The following is a 23,881-nucleotide window of genomic DNA, read 5'->3' as shown; positions in this document are numbered from 1 at the left end:
TTCTGCTCCAAGCCCACCAGCTACTTGAAGACCTGTCACTGTTCCTGAGTACTGAAACACTACAGAAGAATCCCTAGAAGCCTCATTGACCCCATTTGAGATAGGCCTGCCCTCCTCCTGGCCCTCTTTTTCTTTTCCTTTTTTCCCTCACTTCCTCAATTCTTTCTTCTTCTTCCTTCTTGTTTACCTACAGCCCACAGCTATTGCTTCACCAGCACGGCACGGTTATGACCTAAGTCGCAATGATATTATATGTAAAATGAGCACTATTCATGTTTCTACCATGCTTGTGTAGCCTTTAATGCAAGACATATACTTGTGCACCTCTTGTCATATGTGTCCATGCTGTGGTACAAGTTTTCAAACTTTCAATAAACAGATTTGAAAAGAAAGAAAAGTGATAACGACAAAGCCGTGGGACAGCTTGGAAGAGTGTATAAGACAACTGAAGACTGTTCAAAATTGAGTTGCAGCTGGTTTACGAAGCAGTAAATCTGTCAACCAATGTTTGCTTTTTTTCTCTCCATACGGCTTTCTGATAAGATGTTTGACACTTTGAGAAGACATTGTTGCCATCGGCATTTCAGTTTCTGACATTGTCTTTTCAACTCTGACAGTATGGGGCTGAATAATTTATAGATGGCTCTGAGATCCTGTTTTGTTTCCTCATATTTTTGTAGTGCCTACTTTTTTAGGTCTCGCCTGCGTTGCAGCGCATGCGCTGAATGCTGGCGGGAAATTTTGTGAGAGAGGGATTTCGGAAAAGGGCTTTAAGCCCTGCCCCTCATTTCCATTGGCTGGCGTCACCATTTATGCTGAACGGTGGTCTACCATTGGAAATTAGCTGTTTGCGTTGACTCCCTTTCTCCTCTTGGTCCGGCCCATCCGGACTGGATCGCCTGCTTCACGATTGTCGTGAAGCACTTTCTTTTCTCAAGGAGGCCTGTTATATAAACAAGCCATGAGATCCAGTTCGGATGGGCCCTCCCAAAAGTAGACAGGGCACCACGTGCTTATTTTTGCATCCCGCAATGGCGAGCGCTTGTTTACACATGTAATCAAGTATAAGTGAGGACGTATGGTAGGGGAGACAGGTCTTCAGTTGTCCTGAGTCACAGTTTTTAAAATGTTCTGCAACATCTAGATACCCATGTATAATTTATGAAATAATTAAAATCAGGTAATGTTTAAGTTTGTTCAGGAACTACTAGCATTAAAGTATCATGCAAAGCGGAACCCGTGTGTTAGGTATTTTGAAAGGGGGTTGTTTATTCAGAGGAAGCCACACTCATCTAATCACCGTAATCTACCCGGAATCACCCCAGGCCTGGGAGTGCCTCACACAGCCCGGATCCCCCCTTGTAACGCATCTGGCGGCGTGCGCTTGTTTATGCCAGATGCTTAACATGCTAAACACGTTCAGTGTAGAAATTTATTATTTAGCACCACACCTCTTCACATTAAGTTCATTAAGATACAACTGCCAGTGCTAGCAATGCATAAATACATGTATATACTTTTATTTACAGCTGCGGGCATACTTAGAGGCACGTGGATGCGTCGACGGAAATGCTTTAAATAAAGGATTGTTTATTTGCTGCTGTTCACGCTTTCTAAATGAACGTTTCACTTTCAGAGCCAAGCATCATATCGCATTTCCAAATATCAGATCCATTTTATCTGCCAAAGAGATGAGTTTCATTTTTATAGAGGGACTGACACTCTGCACTTGACAACCTCTAGGTACCGACTAGAGCTCTAGGGACTTCTTCTGCTTTAAGGAACTAGTGAAGTGTACAAAGGGCACGTGCCAACAAAGATGCCCTTATCAAACTTGATGTAAATGAGGCACATTCGATTGAATCGAGGGAAGTCTCGAAATTGAAAGAATGAATGAAAATCTTAGTTTTTTACCTCCGAAGAAGTGCTTTATATAGATGAAAGAAGACCCGAAAGATAATGTAACAAAGACAAAAAAGGAAGGAAAATGAAAAAAAGAAAACCAGGAAGTAAGAAAACGAAATGATGACGGCAAAAGGAAGGCAGCATATATGAAAAAGAAAGTGAAAAAAGGGAAACAAGGCTAAAAAGTAAACAGAGAAAGAGATTGGAATGCAGAAGGGATAAAAATCATAAATAACTAAAAACGAACGACAATGATAGTTGTGAAAAAAGAAAAAATTGAAAAGAACAACGGTTACTGAAGGAAGGTAAAGCAAAGTAAAGGTAGACAAGCAAAGGATCATAAAGGAACAGCAAAGCAATGTAAAGTCAAAAAAGCAAAGAACGAATGTAAACACCGAAAGCTTCCTGACAGCAAAGTGGCATTAATCATTTCCGCACTTGATTCTGGCGTTGTCATATTTTTTGCAGCGTTTTGTTCCAAGGTAATAAAGTGTAACCGGTTTAAGACATTTCGACCCAGGTGTTTGCCACCCCTTAAAGTACGAGTTACTTACCTTCGGTAACAATGTATCTGATAGAGACGTTGTCTAGCCGCAGATTCCTTAACTTAGAATATCACCAGGCGTCAGACTGGATCTGGAAATTTTTTGCTACAGCACCACGTACGTGACGTCACCGAGGTCATATAAGTCCCTCCCGGCGCGCTGCCGTCAGTTTTCTTTGGAGAAACTTTTTCGCGGCACAACGCGGAGCCGCCAACAAAAACCTGTGAAAGTATGGGAACAGTGTGCGAGGAATGAAAATTCGTGAATAAAGAAGGAGAATGGTGGAAGACACCATCGTAAAAGACAGAATTAGACACTGCCTACATATAAGTGGAAGCTGTGAGAAAGAGCCCCGCAAGCTAAGCGAAGACCCTTCCCCGAGTGCAACAGGGAAGAACATCTCAACCGACAGAAATAGACTGATAGTGCCATGTAGAACTGTGTCGTCTAGTAAGAACGGAACACAGACAGAACAACAGTCCCCTGCAGGAAGGTAGGAAAAGACTGGCCTTTTCCCTCTAAAAATGGAGGTTGGAAATAGAGCACAACCGACCCTCAAAGAGGAGGACCACGAGGAGACCAGGACCCCGAGTTAGCAGAGAAGACGGAAGGTAACTGGAGAGGAAAACAAACCTCCTCATGAATCAAAAGGCACCCTATAACAGGAAATACGCCCCTTAGCAGAAGTTAACTGTATATGGAAACACCCAGGGGAGTACAACAATCTCAACCCCCTTGAGAGATAACCCAACGGCAACTTAAGGGGCCAGTGGAGAACACCACTAGACAAGGTCGTCGCAGAACGGGTAGGCTGGGTGGGCGTAAAGGAATCTGTGGCTAGACAACGTCTCTACCAGATACATTGTAACCGAAGGTAGGTAAATCGTACATCTGATAGAAAAATCTAGCCGCAGATTCCTTAACTTAGAATAGATACCACAGCCATACCTCAAATGGGGTGGGGGGGGGTCTGCGACAGAACAACAGAAAGCGCCAAGCATCCAATCTGGCAACAAGGTGACAGATATAGGGGGGAAGCTGTGGTGGAACAGCCAGACAGCAACCTAAGCAGCTCCAAGTGCATAAATAACAGGATAGAAGATATCCTAAAAATACCAGAATGGCGCCACACCATACCCGTATAAAAATGACAGGTAGAACGGCATGAGCCCTATACCAGAGCAAAGAGAGAGGAAGAAGGTCCGCTTAATGGCGCACGACGAGTACACCGACCCAAGCTCGAAATTAACTTGAAGAGATGCAACCAGAGCCTAACAGACTAGCCTATAGAAGGAAGCCGAAGGAGCCGGTGTTAAGAGCCCAAAGGCAAGAGCTAGAACCTGAGCAATGCGTTGGGAGTAGCCTGCGAGACAAGAAACATGCCAAGTGCCCACACAATACCCCCAAAAAAAGGTAATTAGGGACAAAAATCATCAATTGTAAACCCGCTGAGCAGGTAGAAATATGCAGCATGTAAATGGCCATAGAGCCCTTAAAGTGGCTCACACAAGAAGCATAAGAGTGCCCGACAGGGCAGCATGAAGCAAAAGTGAGAAACAACCCACAATATAGACTCGCAGGCAGTAGTCAAGGACCACTGCCATCAGAAGAGCCGTCCCGTAGCCTCAACAATAGTATAAAAATGTGGAAGAAAGATATATCCGAAGGAAGTGGCCAAAAACACCAAGTTAACAAATGGTGGGAGAGACTCAGAATCCGAGACCAACACTCCAGAAAAGACACTTACAGCGTTGAACACCAAAAAGGGAGCATATGTCAAATTGGAAAATCACCCAAGTAAGCAGAAGCAAGGAGGAACCTATGGGCAACTTGCTAAAAACTCATAAAAGCTCCAACATACTGGGAGATATGGATCCAGACCCCGCAGCCTCGAAAAGAGCTGGGAGCTCCTGAGGAGGCTCCACAAATTCAAAGTGGGGCACTGGCAACAATACCTCCGGCGACGCCGAGCGTGAGGCAGCGCTGAACTCTCTCCAGAGGCCTCGAGAAAAGAGTCCACAACCCGGCATCAACACGGTGCAAAAACGACGTGTGCCGGCACAGACTGTGCCTCGTCAGTCGCCGATTCGGCTCCATCTGGCGTCGAGTCGGCGCTGTCCAGCGCCGCAACTATGATAAGCTCCCCTTCCGAAGAAGGAGAAGGTGCCGGCGCGGGCGAGGCAAGCTTTCTGCACTGCCCCGGCGCCGCCTCCGCCTCATCGAAGACAGGCTTCGATTACGGAGAAAGGAGCGGAGGCGGAGCAGTGGAGGCGAGCCTCCGGCACCGGAACGGCGCTGACCCGGCTCCGGACAGGCGGCTACCTGCCCGGAAGCCTGGGGTGTTCTCAAGGCAGGGCAATGAGCACCGGCAACCACCTGCGGCATCACAGGGAGCCCAGCAGGGCTGTGTGGCGTGGCAGAGGCGCCGTGGGTCGTAGAGGGGGACCCAGCTGGGCCGCGCCCTAACGACTCCATGTGGACCGTAGAGGGGGACCCAACCAGGCCGCACCCTAATGACACCACATCTCCGATGTTCCTGGGGGGCAAAGGCTCAATTGGCACCGGGGGGAACCCGTGTCCGAGTCCGTTGGAGATCCCACAAGAAGCAGAGGCTCCGAGGATGCCCCAGAATGGGAGAAGACCCAAAGAAGGCCTGCAGAGCCGCAGCATAAGCATGCATCTGGGCCCGAGTTGCCTCCACACCCGGAAAGGGTGGATAGAGGGGGGCGACTGTCGGGAGCGCACATCCGGAATGTTCCGGGAACCAGCGCCCCTGACAACAGAAGAAGAGGAGGTCGAAGACCTCGGCGACAAGCGCCTCGACTTACCATGTGGCGAACAACGACCCCGGACCCCAGAGGGTGATCGACAGCTGAACCGGACGGTAGAGGGACCTGCCATTAATGAAAAGAGGCCGAAGGCGAGACGACTCAGACAGGGACAGCCGTGCAGAGAGAAGCTACATACGGCGCTCCTGCCGAGACTCCGGCTTCTGGCGTTGACAGGCTTCGTAGTCCGTGGAATCATGGTGCTCGCCCAGACACCACGTACAAATAAGATGCAGGTCCGTCGCGGACATCTGCAGCAAACAGGAATTACAAGTTTTGAAGCACGAAGGCATCGCACACTGTTCCTGACGCGAAGCGTCAAAAAGGGGGCCTAAAAACAGGCGAGAGGAATCGCTCACTCTGGATCCGTGTTGCACGCGGAAAAGAAGGAAACTGACGTCAGCGCACCGGGAGAGACTTAAATGACCTCGCTGATGTCACGTACGTGGACGACCTCAGGGCGGGGTCGCGTGGCGCCGTCCCCTGGCGCGAAGAGGTGCTGCTGCAAAACATTTCCGGATCCAGTCTGACGCCTGGGGATATTCTAAGTTAAGGAATCTGAAGCTAGATGTCTCTATCAGATATGATAACACATTTGGAGATCGATGTCCATCCCTTCCACCCTCCATACCGCAAAACTAGAAATTAATGAATAAATGCGTGTTTTTGTTTTTTTACCACCAAAGTATTATAATGCTTACCAACGATTTGTTAAGGTGCGTGCAAATACTATGGTTAGAGGTTGTTGCAGATCACTTATCTGACACATCAAAATGCTGGGAAAAGACATTAGCTAATTTGCATAACTTCATCAGTTTCAAATGTTATGTTATGTTATGTTAAGGAGAGATTTATATAGCGCTCAGCTACTCCGTGGAGTGTCCTGGCGCTTAAAACCCTCGGAGGTACAGGAGATGGGGAACATGCATGAAGTTTTTCTTGACTATTATGAGGGTGGAGTTGAAAACACAACTTCAGGAGACAAAGGAATGATCCAAGCAAATCTGAGGTTGACATCCTGTTATCTTTTTAGGTCAATTACAAGCTTTAGTGATTACCAAAGTGTTCATTATTTCGATTAGGTGTGCAGCGGAATGGTTTTCGGATCCGTCTAACATATGTTCAAATCACCAAGAAACAGCATTTTGGTTTGCAGGTGTAAGGCCAGTTAAGAATTTCATCCAGGAATCTAGAGTTCTAGCTTGCAAGTCTCTACATTGTTGCAACGACGAAGGCACAGTGTCAAATAATTGAACATCTTGCATCACAATTTAATAGAGGAGTGGGATGACTTTGAATCACAGAGGGATGTGTTTATTAAATATTATTGATGACCCATAATCAACCCATGTATTATGGCTTTCCAACATTTTTGTACTAAAAGCACAATTCTTTGTTATCGCAGCACTGACTCAAAAGTTTAGATATGCAAATGAGCAAATTCTTTCCTTCTAACCTGTCACCATTGTACCATACCATCACACTCACCTTTGGGATATTGCTTTATGAAAAAAGGTATTCACGTAGCTTGTTGAAATGCAACTGCATGAGCAAATTACTATTATAAATCCCTCCCATTTCTATTTCTACAAAAACATGGCGACAGTCTCTTTTTCCGATGTTTATGGTAAATTGGCTTCAGGTAAAATCAAGATTTGTGGTAAAACACATTAGAAAATTGTACTAAGGTACTGGAGACAGTGAGGTAGCTGCATTGCAAAGGTAATGTCACATATGGGGATGAATGAAGAGTTAAAAAAAAAAGCAAAACTAATAACCATTACTGAGTCAGGGCTGATACCAGTGGGAATTTAAGTCATTGTGCTCTATTGTAGCATCGTTAAGAAATCCAAATGCACAACTCTAGCTAAATATAAATTGTTCTATCAAGCACCACCATTACCTCTGAAGCAACTGTTTCCATCATGTTTTTGAACTCTTTCTGTGTCAGCCGGCGATCATGTCTGCCATCTTCGTTATCATGAATATTCTCAAGATTAGATTTAAGCATCTTCGTTGACACTAGTTCCTCTATTTTCTGAAAAGGAAGATTGAAAAGTTAGTTAGCCAATACTGTTGCGACTTAGACAAAAGAAATGCAGAGATGGAGAATAATGTGTGCCCAATAGGGACATCAGTGAGGTCATTACATAAAGATAGATATCTTCAGTAAAGCATTTTCCAATAGCTAATTTATCTTCCTGCACACACACTACCTAAAAGAGCCCCTCAAGCGCCGAATTGGAGCTGGAATGGTTGCAAGCAGTTCACCCACCAGGCTCCAGGTGGAGCACAATTCCAGCAGCCGGCCCTGCACGGTCATCATCATCACTAGAAGTGATGTGCTGGCAGATAGAGCTGCAAACCATTTTTGGTAGAACTGGTTTGAAAAGTGATAAGGGAGGGGCGTGGCCAAGCCGCTAATGGAGTGAGACACAAACTCTCGTGTCTCCGTACCCCCGCAGCCTATACCCACCCAATCCTCCAGCATCGGGGTTGGTGGACCCCTGTCGAGGATCGCCCACGCAAAAGGAAAGGCGGTGGGAGGCACGGGAGCTGAAAACGTCTCCTTGGTTCCGTGAGGACTGATCTTGCCGCTGGATTCCACCGTCGCGCGACGCCCGCCATCTTGAGGCCCGCCGTGACGTTGTGGAGCCGAGTGTGAGCTTCGGGGGCTCCCTACCTGCCAGGACTCCAGCAGCTGCTCTTGGTGCCTGGTGGAAACAACTTAAACACATCTACGGCCCTGCTGGCTGGCCGGGGCCCTCGACTTGGACCTTGTGTTGCCCTCAGGTGAGGGGGCGCCCTATCTATTGACTTTGGCGCCCGTGGCGGATCCGGGTGCATAGCCACAACCCTGGGGGAGAGAGAGTGAGGGAGCCACGGCCTTGGGCTCTGCCCGTGGCTGGACGGCGGGGCGGGCCGGGCCTGCAGCGCAGCCGAGTGCAGCGAAAGTTTTGGGCCTTGCGTGGCCAGGAGCATTACCTCCGCCTGCTACGCAACTGATCAACGGCAAGTGCTGCACCTGCTTGAGGGCCTTCATCGCCGCTCCAGGCCACCCCTCTGCCTCCACTGGAGGCCTTCCACAAGTGTCTGTTCCTGTTGCTCCTGACTGCTGCTGTCCTTGAGGCCCCAGTCCTGCCTGCCACGACCTAGCGGCAACACCTCCCTGAAATGGGCTCACAGGTGGGAGCCGGCTACCGCGTGGGGACTGGCGGTCTGGCTCCCTTGCTCCCAAAGACCACAGGCGGTGACTGGTAAAGGCGCATGAACCCACTGCCAGACTCGGGAGGCTCTCAACAGGTGGGATGCCTCGTGATCCCATAGCCACATCGTAGAGCTAAGAGGCGATTGGATATGGGTATTCCCGGACTGGAATGGAGTTTCATGGCCCTGTAGGCCTATAACTTTAGTTGTTCTTTTCTTGCCTCCCCCCTTCTTTCTCTTTCCTACACTTAGGGAAGGAGGAGGGTGGAGGACTTGCAATATTTACTTAACCAAGAACCAGACATTATTTTACTACATCAGACCCACCTTTTGCAATCCGACACATGTCGAATGGCTCATCCTAAGTACCCTGCACAATTCTGGGTATCTTCCCCAACTAAAACAATTCTATGCAAAGGGGACTCTACCTACAGAGATCGCGGGTGGTGAGGGACAGGGGGGGCAGGTTTTGGAAAATCGTGATTCAGCATAACACACAACCCCTCACGCTGCATAATGTGTACGCCCCTAACCAGGCACAGGACGTATACCTCAGAAATGTACTGAAAGAACAGATGTCACGAGAAGGAGACCGACTAATTCGGGGGGGGAGGTTTAATTGTGTTTAAGACCCTGACCTAGGCCGCAGTTCGACATCCTTCCATGGCACAGGGGCAATGTCTGCAGCACTGAAGAGGACTCTCACGGATCTGGGCCTCACAGACGCCTGGCGATACCAATTCCCAGACACACGAGACTACTCTTACTACTCACACGTTCACCATTCGTACTCCCGCATCAATCACTTTTTCCTCCCCAATCCACTCATATGAGACCTACAATCTGCTCTTATCCCAATATCTCCACACCCAATCATGCACATCTGGAACTGTTTTTGCAGGGACACAACAACACGATGCGACCCCGACGGCAATTACCCCAACCCCCCCATATTCTACGCAACTCAGTTGACGTAGATGAGATATAGTGGGCGATCTTGGTGTACTTTTTTTTCAGAACAAAATTTTATTGAAGTACCGACAAAACACAAAGGGGGGACACCGTCCCACATTACATCGTAGGACTAATGAGCCGAGGCATGAAAAGGATATGCAGTCAGTACAAGCAATATTGGATTAGGTAACCGCCCCCCAAACTCCCAACACCCTACCACCCCCCCCCCGGTCCCACCCCTTTCCCCCTACAGTGTCTGCTAACCTAAAAGGCATAAAGCTAGGTAATACAAGATGTGTGTGCTCCCTGTCACCCAGGATGCAACTGCTATAGATCTTCTCCAGTGTCCTGGGCCGTCGGTGATTCCAGCCACAGTCCTCTGTAGTCCGCCCATCTTTTCCATATCTTAAAATGCTTCCGAGGGCATCCCCTGGCCTCAAAGACAGGACGCTCCAACCCCATGCAAAAGTCCAACCCCCGTCTCCAAACCTCCAACAAAGGGGCCCTGGGGTCCTTCCAGGCCCTGGCTATATCTCGCTTAGCCACTGTGAGGGCCAAAACCAGTAGGTGGCGTTTGTAGATGTTGCCCCCCACCTGTTCCATAATATGCAGCAAACCGAGTTGCGGTGATCGGGGAAGGTCCCAGCCCAAGACCTCATCCAAGCAGTCCCAGATACCCATCCAGTACCTCGCCAGATTTGCACATGACCACACAGTGTGAACAAACGTCCCAACTTCCCGTCCGCACCTCAAGCACTCAGGGGAGGCAATCAAATCTGCTTTCCACAGCCGTTCTCTGGTAAAATAGGCCCTATGTAAATATTTAAACTGAATAAAGTGGAGACGCATCGCAATAGCAGCCCCCTTAGGGGCTTCTAGGGCTTCCCTCCAGTCCTCTTCTTCGAGCGCTCCAATATCCCTCACCCACGCCGCGCGTAGCCCATCCAGGGAGGAGGAGCAGTGTGTGACCAGGGTCTGGTATATATTGGACATTTTCTTTTCCTCCAATTCCCCCATAAATACCTTGGCCTCTAGGGGGCTAAACTCGGGCAGGGACTCTAATCCCACCAGCGATGGAGAGAGCGCATGACGCAGCTGCAGATATTTAAAGAATTGGGTCTTGGGCATGGCATATTCCTCCCTCAAAGCCTGGAAAGATTTAAGGGTGGTGCCCCTCATGACGTGGCCGAGCGCAGATATGCCAATAGCATCCCAACCCTCGAATCCCCGCAGGGACGCCAGCGCTGGTAGTCGTCCATTTTGCCACAGCGGGGTCTCCCGCGTCAATTTGTTCCACCACCCCATGCGGTGCAGGGCTGCGCGCCACACACGGAAGACCACCTGGGTGACCATGGGGAGCCTTTTCCTGATAGCCGCCGAGTAAAGGATGGTGTGACCGTGTTTGGGTCCATCAGGTACCGTTCCAGGGCATAAGTCGGGTCACTCCGATCCCCATACCACCAGTCGTTAAGCACCAGTAGGTGCGCCGCCTGATAGTATGATAAAATGTCGGAGGTGGCTAGGCCCCCGCAGTACGTAGATAGGAAGCAAGTGCGGAGGGCTACTCTCGCCACACCCCCGGCCCAGAGGAAATGACTCAATGCAGCGTTCACCTGACAAAACCATTGTGGTGCTATAGGGCATGGGTGGTTCTGCAGCTGGTACAGGAGGCGCGGCAGGGCCACCATTTTAAAGATCGCCGACCGGCCGTAAATGTTCAATGGCATTCTGGACCAGGTTCTCATGTCCGAGCGCACTCTGTCCCATACGGGCACCACATTGCGCTCCCATGCCACATTTGGAGTGTCCGTGATAAAGACGCACAGATACCTGAGGCCACCCACCGCAGTCTGCAGCGTCGAAGCCCAAGCACCCAGTCCCACGTCGTCGCCCAGCACCCACAGCTTAGATTTCTGCACATTTAGGTGTAATCCTGTAACTTCCCCGAAAGTCCTCATTATCTCTAGTACTCTGGGCCCGGACCTATTAATGGCCGTAAGGAAGAATAGGACGTCATCGGCATATAGCGCGATGAGATCAGAGGGGCCCATTGCCCATTCCAGCCCGCAGAGTTGTGCATCCATCCGCACCCACGCCGCCAGGGGTTCCATGGCCAGAGCGAATAGGTAGGGTGAGAGGGGGCAGCCCTGCCTGGTGCCCCGTCCGATTGGGAAGGGTTTGGACGCCGCTCCCGCCACTCTCACCGACGCGGTCAGGTCTGTATAGAGCAGGTTCAGATACGAGAGAAAAACTGGCCCGAGATTGAGGCGGGACAGCAGCGCCTTAAGGTATACCCAGCTGAGGGAATCAAACGCCCTATCAATATCGGCCAGGAGGAGCGCCGTCGTGATCTTCGCGGCCCGGGCCGTCTCCACCACCACCTGTGCGCGGCGAATGTTATGTCTGGTCGCTCTATGGGGCATGAACCCCGCCTGGTCCGGGTGCACCAGATCAGTGATGTATGGGAGGAGACGGTTGGCCAAGGCCTTGGCCAACACCTTAGCCTCAAAATTTAAAAGAGAAATCGGCCTGTACGATGAATGGTGCTCAGGGGGCCTCCCGGGCTTACAGAAAACAACAATTTCGGCATGCCGCCAGTCCGCTGGGAGGCGTCCACCCTCTCTGGCTGCCTCTAGCGCCAACTTATAGCGCCCCTCCAATTGGAGGTGGAAGGTTTTCATAAATTCACATGGAAACCCATTTGGCCCTGGGGCTTTACCAGAGTTCAAACCCCCAAGCGCCGTGCCTAGTTCTTCGAGGGATAGGGGGAGGTCTAGCTGATCCCTGACCTCATCCGGGAGCGCGCGCGGCGGGAGGTCAGCCAAGAATTATTCAATGTCCGCCGTGGGGAGGACCTCTCGGGGGGCATACAGAGCCGCGTAGTACCGTGCAAAACTGGCCGCTATGTCCTCAGGGGCCGACAACTGGTCACCTTGCTCATCTCGAATGCCCGGCAGAGTCTGAGCTTGAAAGGTATGTTGGCAGAGTCGGTATAGCATGGTGCTGGATTTATCCCCCCACTGATAAATTCTGCTCTGTGTGGTCAGCCAAAGCTGCCGTGCCTCATTGAGAAACCGGGACGAATATGATTGCTGTGCCAGCAGGAGCTGCCCCACAGACTCATCAGTGTCACTCCTAGTACAGTCTCTTTCGAGGTCCTGTACCCGCCTCGCTGCCTCATCCACCTCTCTCAGACAGGTCCTGCGGGCCTCAGCACACCAAGCAATGTCCACCCCCCTGATCACCGGCTTCAGCGCCTCCCACTGGGTGGCGGCATCCACCTCCGGCCCGTCGTTCTCCGCACAGTAATTGGAAATGGTTTCGCGTAAATGTGAGCGATAGCTATCCTGTTGCAGGTGCCACGCAGACTGGCGCCATCGGAAAGGCTGTCGCCTCTTGTCCAACAGTAGGTCCAAGGACACGGGGGAGTGGTCCGAGATACCACGGGGGAGAACCGCCGTGGAGGCGACCCTCGCCAGCCAGGGGAGCGGCACGAACAAGTAATCTAGTCTGGAGAAGGACTTGTGGACTGCCGACACATAGGAGTATTCCCTACACAAAGCATGCTGATAGCGCCATGTGTCAATCCAACCCATGCCCTGCACTAAGCCGTGAAGCCTCGTCGGCGTCGCAACCTGGGGTTCCCTACCGGGCCTATAGCGGTCCATCCGTCCATCCATCACATCGTTCCAGTCTCCCCCCACAACCGCCAGCACATCCGGGATAGCAGCCCACACCTCGAACAACTTCTCGATAAGTGCATCTTGCAACGGGGGCGGAGCATACACACTACCGAAGATCATCGGCTCGTCTCCAATCATTCCTTTGACAAACACATATCTACCATGTGCATATCGTGTACATATGAGAGCCTACGGTGAATCAGGACCGCCACCCCCCGGGACCCCCTCGCAAAGCCCGCATGAAACACTTGTTGATATCCATATCTTTGCAAGCTGAGGGTCTTGGTGCCCCGGAGGTGCGTCTCCTGTAGGAGGAGAATGTCCGCCCCTTCCTTCTTCCCCAGCCGCAACACCGCCCCTCGCTTTATTTTATCCAGCATCCCCCGAACATTCCAGCTCACTACTCGTATCGTTGCCCGTTGGGGGCCTGACCGTTGGGCATCAACCATTGTCCATGGGAAGAACATGAAGAGCCCTGGGCTCCTGGAGCCACACACACATACCATACAATCGCCTATGTAACGCAGACACTGTTTCAACCTCATCTACACCCCCCACCGCCCTCCCCCCCCCGCCCCGGCCACCAACCCCACCCAGCCATCCCAACCTCCCCACCTGCCCCAACCACTGTATCCCCAACCAAGTCCCCCAACTGCCCCCCTCCCCCCCCCCCCCCCCAATACCTCAAAGAACACTGAAGTATCTGTCGCGGCATGGGCGACCTCGGGCCCAAAAAAGAGCGCCCAAAGCCTACCATACCAATGGATCCCAAACACCCGCTACGCTAAACACCCCCCGTCCCCCCAACCACTCCCAACCACGTAGGAGGCAGGTAGCCCCTGTGACGGAGCGCCCCGAACCCTTTCCATGGGCTCAACAATTGGTGTAATAACCAGCCAAGCGTATCAGTGTACTCAGTGTGCAGCTGTCCACAGAGCGATGTACATGCAGATCACTCCCCTCAGCCGAGGAAGCTGGCTTCGTAGGTGGGCCAGACCACCCATCGCCCCTCAGCCCTCGCCGCCCGAGAGGTCTGGATCAGTGGGCGCAGCAGTCTTAGGTTCAGTGCTGGAGACCGTGCGCCGCCGCGATCTTGATTTCCTACTCCTTTGGCTTTGGGCGGTCCGCTCGCCCTGGGATTGCGATGAGTCGCTCATGTGTCCCGGATCAAGGCCCGGTTGGACATGAGGCCTGACCCTCACCGTTTCATCCGTCCATTTGAAGACATCCCCTGGTGTTTCAAAGAAGTGAGTCCGGGATTGAAAGACCACTCGTAGACGGGCCGGAAAGAGTAATGAATACTGAATCTTCAGGCCCCTAAGTTTTGCCTTGGCGGCCAGGAAAGAGTGTCTCTGTTGTTGCACCTTCTTGGTGTAGTCGGGGAAGATCATGATCTTATGGTTTTCAAATAACAGAGAATCTTTGGCCCTCGCCTCCCGCAGAATGGTGTCTCTGTCATGGAAGTTCAGTATCCTGGCGATCACCGGCCTGGGTCGTTCACCTACCGGCGGTTTCTGCGTCAGGGCCCGGTGCGCGCGTTCAATCACAAAGCAGCGGGACAGGGTATCCGGGGGGAGCCAGCTCTCCAGCCATTGGGAAAGGAAGCGTTCCATGCCACCCTTCTCACAGTCCTCCGGAAAACCCACGAAGCGAAGGTTATTTCTGCGCGCCCGTCCTTCGGCATCCTCCACCCGAAGTGCGAGGCCCTTTTGAACACTCTCCATCTCCGCCACTTTCTTTTTCAGGGTCCCGACATCATCTTCCACCACGGAGATCCTGGACTCTGTCTCAGTTATTCGCGCCACAGCGTTGCGCAGGTCCTGTCTCAGGAGGGTCACATCCGCCCCAACTGCCCCAATCTTGGCGTCCAGCATGTCCCTCGATTGGGTGATAGCTGCCATTAGCGCCGCGTTATCTGGCCCCTGGCCCTGGCCGCCCTGCGCTCCGGGGCCGCCATGCGGTTCCGTGAATTTGTCGATGGGCCCCTGCTTAGCGGGTCCACCCCCCCCTCTGGTCATGGCCAAGGCTAAGTCCGGTAAAAGTGGCCTCAACAGCGGATCCTTTCAGCGGGCCAGTCCCCACCTCCGACAATTGCCAAGTTTAGTTGACAGTCCAGGCCCCTTCGCAGGCGATATATTCCTCCCGCTCACCGTCTCCGTCCACCCAGAGTGAGGTGGGGGGGGGGCCCACGACTCGTCTCCGCAGACCCCCGCCGGCCAAAGTCCAGCGTGAGCGAGAGCCACCCGGGGCACCTTTCCCCACGTGTCCTCCACCTCCACCCGCACTGGTGCACCTCGCAAGCCCCCACTATAGTCCGGGGATATCCAGGCCCGGCAGCCTGCTCAGGGCCCCCAATCGGCTCACTCGGCTCCGCGCCCCCAGCAGTCACTGCAATGCGATGGGAGGGGGGGGGCTGCACCAGGGGGGGGGGGAAAGACACTCACGGTTTGCTGGACCCCACTGCGGGGCCGACGCCAGGTCCACGCCGGGTCCACCGGCCCACTCGCCTCGGCGCAGACACGGGCCCCGCCGGGTCTATCCACAGGTCTTCTGTCCACCGCTCCGGCGACCACTGGTGTGGGGAAGGCAGTAGACTGGGCTCAGCGCACTTCTGATCCCTCAGCTCCCGGGTTCCGCTGCGCCTGCACTCCCGGCTCCAGGGTAGGCGATGGTGCCTCCGGGCGGGGGTCACCAAACTCGAGGCCCCGGCTTCGCCCAGGCCAGGTAGGCCGCAGCTCCTCCGCGGCGGTCCCTGGGCAGCCGTCTCCGCCGCCGGTACTATGGGGAGAGGCAGGGGACTCCGCGATGGCTCGCTGACTGCAGGGAGGCCCTGGTCCTGACCGAGGTGCGGCGCCGCCGGCTTCCAGGCGAGCCCTCCGGATCAGGTGCTCCAAAATCGAGGCCCCGGCTTGTCCGGCCGGCACCAGGCCGCTCGCTGCTCCGACGTGTCACGCCGCTCTGAAGGGTCCCGGAGCGCCGCTCTCGGCACCGGATGATTCCCAGGATCTTCCACCACTATCACCCCAAACTTAATGCCCTTTTCGGGTCCGGGGGCCAGGAGAATAGAAAGGATAATCTTCGGGCCGGCGGGAGCTCTAGCAAGCCACGTCCGCCATCAACGCCCGCTAAGCCACGCCCCCGATCTTGGTGTACTTTGCCTCTATCTAAGTACGTGAAACCCCGCAGTATATCGTTTGGGACACATTTAAGGCAGTAACCCAGAGCGTCATCACCTCAATTGCGATGGCGCGCAGACGAACGGCCAGACTGGTTGGAACCGGCCTGGCTAGTGAAATCAAGGCGATGGAGCGATTGGATCATTCAACACCCTGTAGAAGCCACAACCGATGCCTTGCTATACTCCGGGGCCATCTTAGGGCGCACCGGACGAACAAGGCAGAAAGGTCATTACTGGCACTGAAGCAGAGATACTATGTAGTGGGAACAGTCCTTGCGCGTTGACTATGTATGCAGACAGCAAGGGCACACATTGCAAAGGTTAAAAGTGCAGAGGATACTTTGTCTATCTCGAAACGCGACAAGCAGACACTGCCCTATATGTGAAAGAGCCTTACCCATCCCCCAGCAACATACTCTCCCTCTTTTCTGCTTGTCCGTGAACATTAAAGGGCTTACCAACCGGCAAAAACCCAGGTCCAGCTGGCTTCCCAGTTTCATTTTACCGCATGTTTTTGCCTCAGCTAAAAGACCTCCTATTCGTGTTTTCAACTCGCTTTCTGACAGCAAAGGCCTCACACCCAATATGTGTACGGTTGAGGTTGCTCTTATTCCCAAGCCAGGCAAAGACCCCCTCATCTATGCACATCTTACCGCCCTATCGCTCTCCTGAACACAGATGCAAAAATTTACACTAAAATTATGGCAAACCGACTAGAACCCGATCTGCCCGGCCTGCTCGACTCAGATCAGGTGGGGTTCATCCACCAGCAACTGGGAGCGGATAACACACACCGGGTGGCTTTCCTACTAGAAAAAGTTCTGCACCAGCGTATCCCTCCTCGTCTACTCACTTTAGATGCTGAAAAGCATTTGATTGCGTTGACTGAATTTTCTGCAGGCAGTCTTCCAGAAAATAGGACTGGGTCCAGTTATGGTCTCTTGAATAATGGCCTCCTACACCGCTCCCCAAGCACAGATTAGGGACAAGGGCTAAAAAATGTTTTATATATATATATATATTCACTGAAAAAACCATAGGTTTCACACCAGTTATAGTTAGCTGGAAGATTTGCTATTAAAAAACCATTGAAATTCACTGAAAAAACCATAGGTTTCACACCAGTTATAGTTAGGAATTAGCATTTAAAAAACCTATTAAATTCACTGAAAAAACCATAGGTTTCACACCAGTTAAAGTTAGCTGGAAGTTTTACTCGCATAAAACCATTGAAATTCCCACGTTATAGTTAGTTGGACTCACTATAACTTGCGCGTGCAATGCACTGCTGATGACGTCACATATTACATCACTCATGACATGGTCAGTGACATCACTCATGACATCACTGATGACACCATCCTTGTGACAGAGTGACAGACCTCCTTTCACTGTAATGTAACCCTTGAAACACATATTCAAAAATAGAAACTAAAATTTTCAAAAAAATGGAGATACCCATACCACTTACAACAACCAATTCAATAATTCCACCATCTATATACACATCCACTCATTCACCAACAGTTCTATATAGTCACTCATACATATACTCACTCATCATATGTAGTGATACACCTATACATCCTGTTACACAACGACAGGCATCCAAAAGTTACTCACACACATACTCACACATGCAAATAAACTATTGAAGAAACAAGTTACTTACCTGTAACTTTAGTTCTCCAGTATTGGTAACTTTCATAGATTCCCATTGCTTGTATCATTCCCCGTCGTCGGAATGGGAGCCTCGGTAATCATATATATATATATATATATATATATATATATATATATATATATATATATATATACCTAGGTAAATACACCCTAGTAGGTACAAAAAAGTAAAAAATAGGCCTAGGCCTCATTATATTTTGTAGCCTATAGGTGTCCTTATGTAAAAAGACCCAAACTCACCTTAGCAACCAATCAGATTAGCCTCACCCTGTGGAACCTTCCTGAGAAAGCTCAGAACCTCAGATTTTCGTAGCCGTTGCCTTGCTAGAGAGTCACCTAGACCAGAAGTGAGCTTTCCCAGGGGAGGTGGGTGGGCGCATGGGAATCTATGAAAGTTACCAATACTGGAGAACTAAAGTTACAGGTAAGTTTCTTACTCCAGTATTGGAACTTTCATAGATTCCCATTGCTTGTATCAGAGTAGATAGCAGTTAGCATGCCTCAAACATTTCGTTCATAGTTACAAATCTATCATCAACCAATGATATAACACATCATAATAATCATCAATCAGTAACCATAGCGTAATCAACGAAATGTGAGGAAAAACAGGAAGGAGGGAAGAGAGGAAAGCTCACCTCTTACTGGAAGAGATTTCTCAGGACTGCTTGACCAACAGCCGAATCCCCCTTTGCAGCCGCCTCAAGGCAGTAGTGTCTCGTAAATGAATGAGAACTGCTCCAGGTGGCCGCTCTGCAAATATCCTTTATCGATACTCCCGCAAACAGTGCTGTAGACGATGAGATTGATCTTGTGGAGTGCGCCTTCACCTGCCCTTCCAACGGCTTGCCTGCCGCCTGATGGCAGAAACGGATCGCACTCGATATCCATCTGGAAATTCCCTGCTTTGACAAAGGAAAGCCTTTCCTTGGGGCTCCAAAAGCGACAAACAGCTGGGCCGTCTTCCGAAAACCAGCTGTGCGTTGAAGATAGAATTTCAAACATCTCTGAACGTCCAGAGAATGAAGTGTCCTCTCAGCCTGGGTTGAAGGCCGAGGAAAAAAGGAATTCAGAACCACCGGTTCATTAAGATGAAAGTCTGTCGGTACCTTCGGAATGAACTTGGGGTTCATTCGGAGGATCAAAGTATCATTTTTGAACTGCAAGTAAGGTTCCTTGATAGTTAAAGCCTGAAGTTCCCCCACTCTCCTTGCCGAGGTGAGTGCCAGAAGAAGCGCCACTTTCCATGACAGGAACTTCAAGTCCGCCTTATGTATCGGCTCAAATGGCGATCTCATCAGTTGAGCCAGGACCACATTCAGATGCCAAACCGGAGGTGGAGGCCGAACTGGCGGAAACACTCTAAAGAGTCCTTTCAGGAACTGCTTTATCACTCTTGCTGATAACAGAGAAGGACCAGATCTTGTTCTTCTATACCTGGAAATAGCCGCCAAGTGGACCTTGATGGACGCATGAGCCAGACCTGCCTTTGCCAAAGAAAGAATGTATGGCAAGAGTTGATGTGGAGCTGATGAGAATGGATGCACTCCTTCTCTCTGGCACCATAAATAAAACCTTTTCCATTTCGATCTATATGTTTTATTAGTGCTAGGAGCTCGTGCTTGTCCTAAGATGTTCCTGCATTCCTCCGGAATGTCTAGATCCTTAAACTCTCTGTGTTCAGGAGCCATGCTGTCAATTGAAGCGAGCTCGGGTTCGGGTGGAGAACCTGGCCATTGGACATTGATAGAAGAGTCTGGTTGGAGTGAAGATGAATGGGCTGTTTTTCTGACAGAAGAAGCAACTCCGTGAACCAGAACTGGCGAGCCCAGGCGGGCGCTATCAGTATCATCCTGCACTTGTCCATCTTGAGCTTCTTGAGGACTCGAGGAATCAGGGGAAATGGCGGAAAGGCGTAAACAAATGCGCCGGACCAAGACATCAAAAGGGCATTCCCCAGCGATCCTCGATGGTGTGCCCTGCTTGCGTAACACCGGCATTTCTTGTTCATCGGAGTGGCAAACAGGTCGATCGCTGGGGTCCCCCAGCGGGAAAAGATGTCCTTGACCACTGCATTGTCCAATTCCCACTCGTGTGAGACTGCCTTCAGGCGGCTCAACGTATCCGCTTTCGTGTTGCATACTCCTGGAAGGTGTTCCGCCACAAGCATGATGTTCTGTGAGATTGCCCATTCCCATAACAGCTGGGCTTCCTGAGAAAGCAGTGGCGATCTTGTGCCTCCCTGCTTGTTGACCTAATGCATTGCGGTGGTGTTGTCCGTACGCACTAGGATGGCAGAATTTGAAATCTTTGGAAGGAAAGCCAACATTGCCAACCGAATAGCTCGTAGCTCCAGAACATTGATATGCAAGCGACGTTCTTTTGGCGTCCAGTGTCCACTGACTTGGAGATCTTGCATGACCACTCCCCAACCCTGAAGGGAGGCGTCTGTTGTAATGACGCGAGGAGCCGGCGCCTCTCTGAAACTGAGACCCACCGAGAGGTGAGATTTTTTCATCCACCATGAAACCGTCTGTTTCATATGCTGGGTGACAGTTACCCTGTCGTTGAAAGACCCTTCCACCTGCTTCCACTGAAGGTCTAGATCCTCTTGCAAGGGGCGCATTCGCAGCCTGCAGTGCGGAATCAATTGAATACAGGATGAAATCGACCCTAGAAGAGATTTGTACATCCTGACTGTCATCCAACTTCTCTTTTGCAATCGAGCGGCTGAAGATATGAGTTTCATTTGCCTCTCTTCCGAAGGGAAGGCCTTGCACACCTGAGTATCGAGTATTGCTCCCAGGAACTTCACCGTACCCGCCGGTCGAAGAACCGACTTTTCTCTGTTGAGTTGTAAACCCAGCCGAATGAAGAGACTTAGACATGTTTCCACCGCCTCTGTTGCCGCTTGGAAACTTGGTGCCTTCAGCAGCCAGTCGTCTAAGTACGGGAATACTTCCATCGACTGTCTTCTCAGAAACGCTGCTACCGGGCCAGCACCTTTGTAAATATCCGGGGTGCGGACTTTAATCCAAATGGGAGCACCATAAACTGGAAGTGACTCTTGCCTACTGTGAAGCGAAGGAAACGTCTGTGAGCTGGGTGGATTGGGATATGAAAATAGGCATCTTCCAGGTCTAACGTAGCCATGAAGTCGCCTGGATTTAAGAGGCGCAAGATATCCTGGAGCGAAATCATCCGAAACGACAGTTTTAAGAGATAGGTGTTGAGCTCCCTCAAATCCAGGATCGGACGCCACTTTTCCTTTGTTTTGCGGATCAGAAAAAATCTTGAATAGAAACCTTCTCCTCTTTGCGATAGGGGAACACGTTGGATCGCCCCTTTCCGAAGCATTTGTTGCACTTCCAATTGCAGAAGGTTTAGATGTTTTGAAGTAGTGGCGTGGGGAGCTCTTGTAGGTGGAAATTCCTGGAATTCTAACGTATGCCCATGACGGATGATGTTCAATACCCACTGATCCGATGTTATTTCTTCCCAGCTGCTCAGATGTTGAGTTATCCTGCCGCCCACTGGAGACCCATGGAGCGGAGGAACAGTTGGCAGAGTCAGGAGGCCGCTATTGACGCTTGCCAGCGTCCTTGCTTTGACGCCCTTGACGTCCACGAGAGTTCTGACTGTGGAAGAGGTGTGGCGCCGCGGCCAGGGCGACTGACGCTGGAATCTGGGGACCACGGTTCGATCCCCGGCTCCGGCGGCAGGTCAGCCCAGCACCATGTGACTCTGGGCAATAGCTCGCTTAATCTTCCCGACGGCCCCCCAGCGCCTAGAGACCCTTACGGGTGATTGTGCGCTTTACAAATGTGGACTTTACTTTGACGAGAGAACAACTGAGATTGTGACTGCCGCTGATAATACTGATTGCCATACTGAGGTCTGTACGACTGCGACTGCTGCGAGTACCATTGCTGTTGATAACCACCTCTTGTCGAAGTGAAGCCTCTTCCTCTTGCCCCACGGAACGGTGTTTTCCTATATTGTAAGGTACCAAGAGCCCTAGCCGTCTCTGTGTCCTTTTTTAGGTCTCGCCTGTCGATGCGCATGCGCATCGAGCAAGCGAGAGTATTGGGACTTATCCACTCTTTATCCACACTGCAAGGAATCGTGGCGATTCCTTGCAGTGCCCGTGACTTTTAAGCTCAATGCGCATGCGCATTGAGCTTAAAAGCGCGTGCACGTCCGTCTTTGTTTACCCGCTCCGCCCCCTCCCCGCCGTCTCGCATTTCCCCTGCCGCATCAAAGGCTTTCACGGCCGGCCGGCCATGCTTTCAGTTTCACGACCGGCCGGCCGTGTCAATTACATTCCAAAGCCCGCTCTCCCTGCTCCGCCCCCTGCTCCGGCCGAGACGCATTTCTCCTCCCCCCTCCCCTCTCTTCCCTCCGTCTTGTTTCCTTTAGCTGCCCTGGATGATCTATTCTTACTCAAACTTGCACCGCTTTTACTAACTCTTACCCTTTTAACCTTCGCGATGTTTCCCCCTTTTTACCTCCAGTGCTTGATATATCGTTCTCCCCTTTTTAACTCGGTTTTGCGAGGTCTCCGTTTATTTATCCTCTTGCTGGCTCCCCTTTTCTTTACCCCGCCCGGTCCGGAGGATCTCCTCTGCCATAGCCCGGTGCTGGATCTGTCCTCGTTAGCCCGGTGCTGTAATTGCCACGCTCCCCCTTAGCCCGGTGCTGGATCGCCCTTCTCTTATCCCACACATGAGTTGCCCGACCGTGCTAATCCTGACTGCATGAATAAAATCCAGCACAGGCAAACGCACCCGTTCTCCTACTGTAACTTCAATATACTCGCAGGCTCGCCACCTCACCCAAACGTGCTCCCCCAAACAACGCGGCCTGCCACGCAAGGACATCAAACCTGGTTGCTGGTGGTCCCTACAGCTGCTTGAACCAGGTCCCGAGCTACAAAGAAACTCCAGCATTCAGCACCTCCTCGCCTCACCGCCTCGGTCTGCCTCTCACCTTCGTCGGCATCAGGCCTCCGCCCGCATCCCATAACTGCCATCTTGGGAGCGTAGTGCACCACAGGAAGGTTTGTCGTGTATTTCTATAGGTTCTGATTCGATCCCCCTATTCCTGACCCTATTCTGGTTAAACTTACTAGCTAGTTAACTAACAGTCAGCCCATGAGGCAAGAAATCCCCCATGATGCAGATACCGTTATCTGACGCAGTCACACTACGGCACAGGAACGTGTTATCTGATTAGGTCATAACGCTTGAGATCTAATTAGACAAGCGATATTCCTCCAGCCCCTGATAAGGCATACGACGTTCTCATAACAAATCAAACCTATGACAACCTGGATAATCCGTGCGGCCATTGTTTTGATTTCACAGAGAACTTTAGTAAAGAATGTGCTAACGAGCAAGTCGTATGACATCTTTATTGACGTACCTATGTCCATCCTTACGTCAATCTCGGCACCTTTAAGGTATAAATATTGCCGACCTTGCCCTATGCAAACACACGCGTGGTGACAAGACGGAGCAGCCATACTTGCCGAAGCCGAGAGCAGAAGCAGACCCCGCAGGCAGCAGCCCCGCCTTCCTGACGCGCTGAGAGACGCGCTGCTATCTCAAGCCGAGAGACCCAGCACCGGCGCTTCTGGGCAGCCCTCGCAGGCAGCCTGGAATATCGAGAGCAGAGAAAGAGATACCATTCCTCATTCATCCTAAATTCCAGGTACAGAACTGAATAACCCCTCCTAGAGAATTCTTTAGTTATTCACTTGGCAAAAACAAACTTAAACTAAACTGTAACTTTCTATTCCCGCCCACGCATTAGACTTAGGTCAGGTACACGGGGTAGGCGTATTTAGAAACACCAGTTGAGTACGTTTAGTCAAATGTATATGTGTATGTAAATATA

The 23,881-nt window shown here is 51.2% G+C and overlaps 1 protein-coding gene across 5 annotated transcripts in view; it reads right to left on the bottom strand.

Annotated features, from left to right (window-relative positions):
- DZIP1L (DAZ interacting zinc finger protein 1 like) overlaps positions 1–23,881 on the bottom strand; it is a 796,975-nt gene that overhangs the window by 409,696 nt on the left and 363,398 nt on the right. For all 5 annotated transcript variants that reach the window (XM_078665844.1, XM_078665841.1, XM_078665843.1 and 2 more), the window contains exon 7: positions 7,182–7,316. In XM_078665844.1, coding sequence (XP_078521970.1) covers positions 7,182–7,316 — 135 coding nt within the window. The remainder of the gene's footprint in view (positions 1–7,181; positions 7,317–23,881) is intronic.

Source organism: Lissotriton helveticus, chromosome 11 (assembly GCF_964261635.1).
Source record: "Lissotriton helveticus chromosome 11, aLisHel1.1, whole genome shotgun sequence".
In the NCBI taxonomy this organism is placed as follows: domain Eukaryota; kingdom Metazoa; phylum Chordata; class Amphibia; order Caudata; family Salamandridae; genus Lissotriton; species Lissotriton helveticus.
The sequence above is the reverse complement of the archived record's forward strand: the minus strand, read 5'-3'. Positions and strand labels throughout refer to the sequence as shown.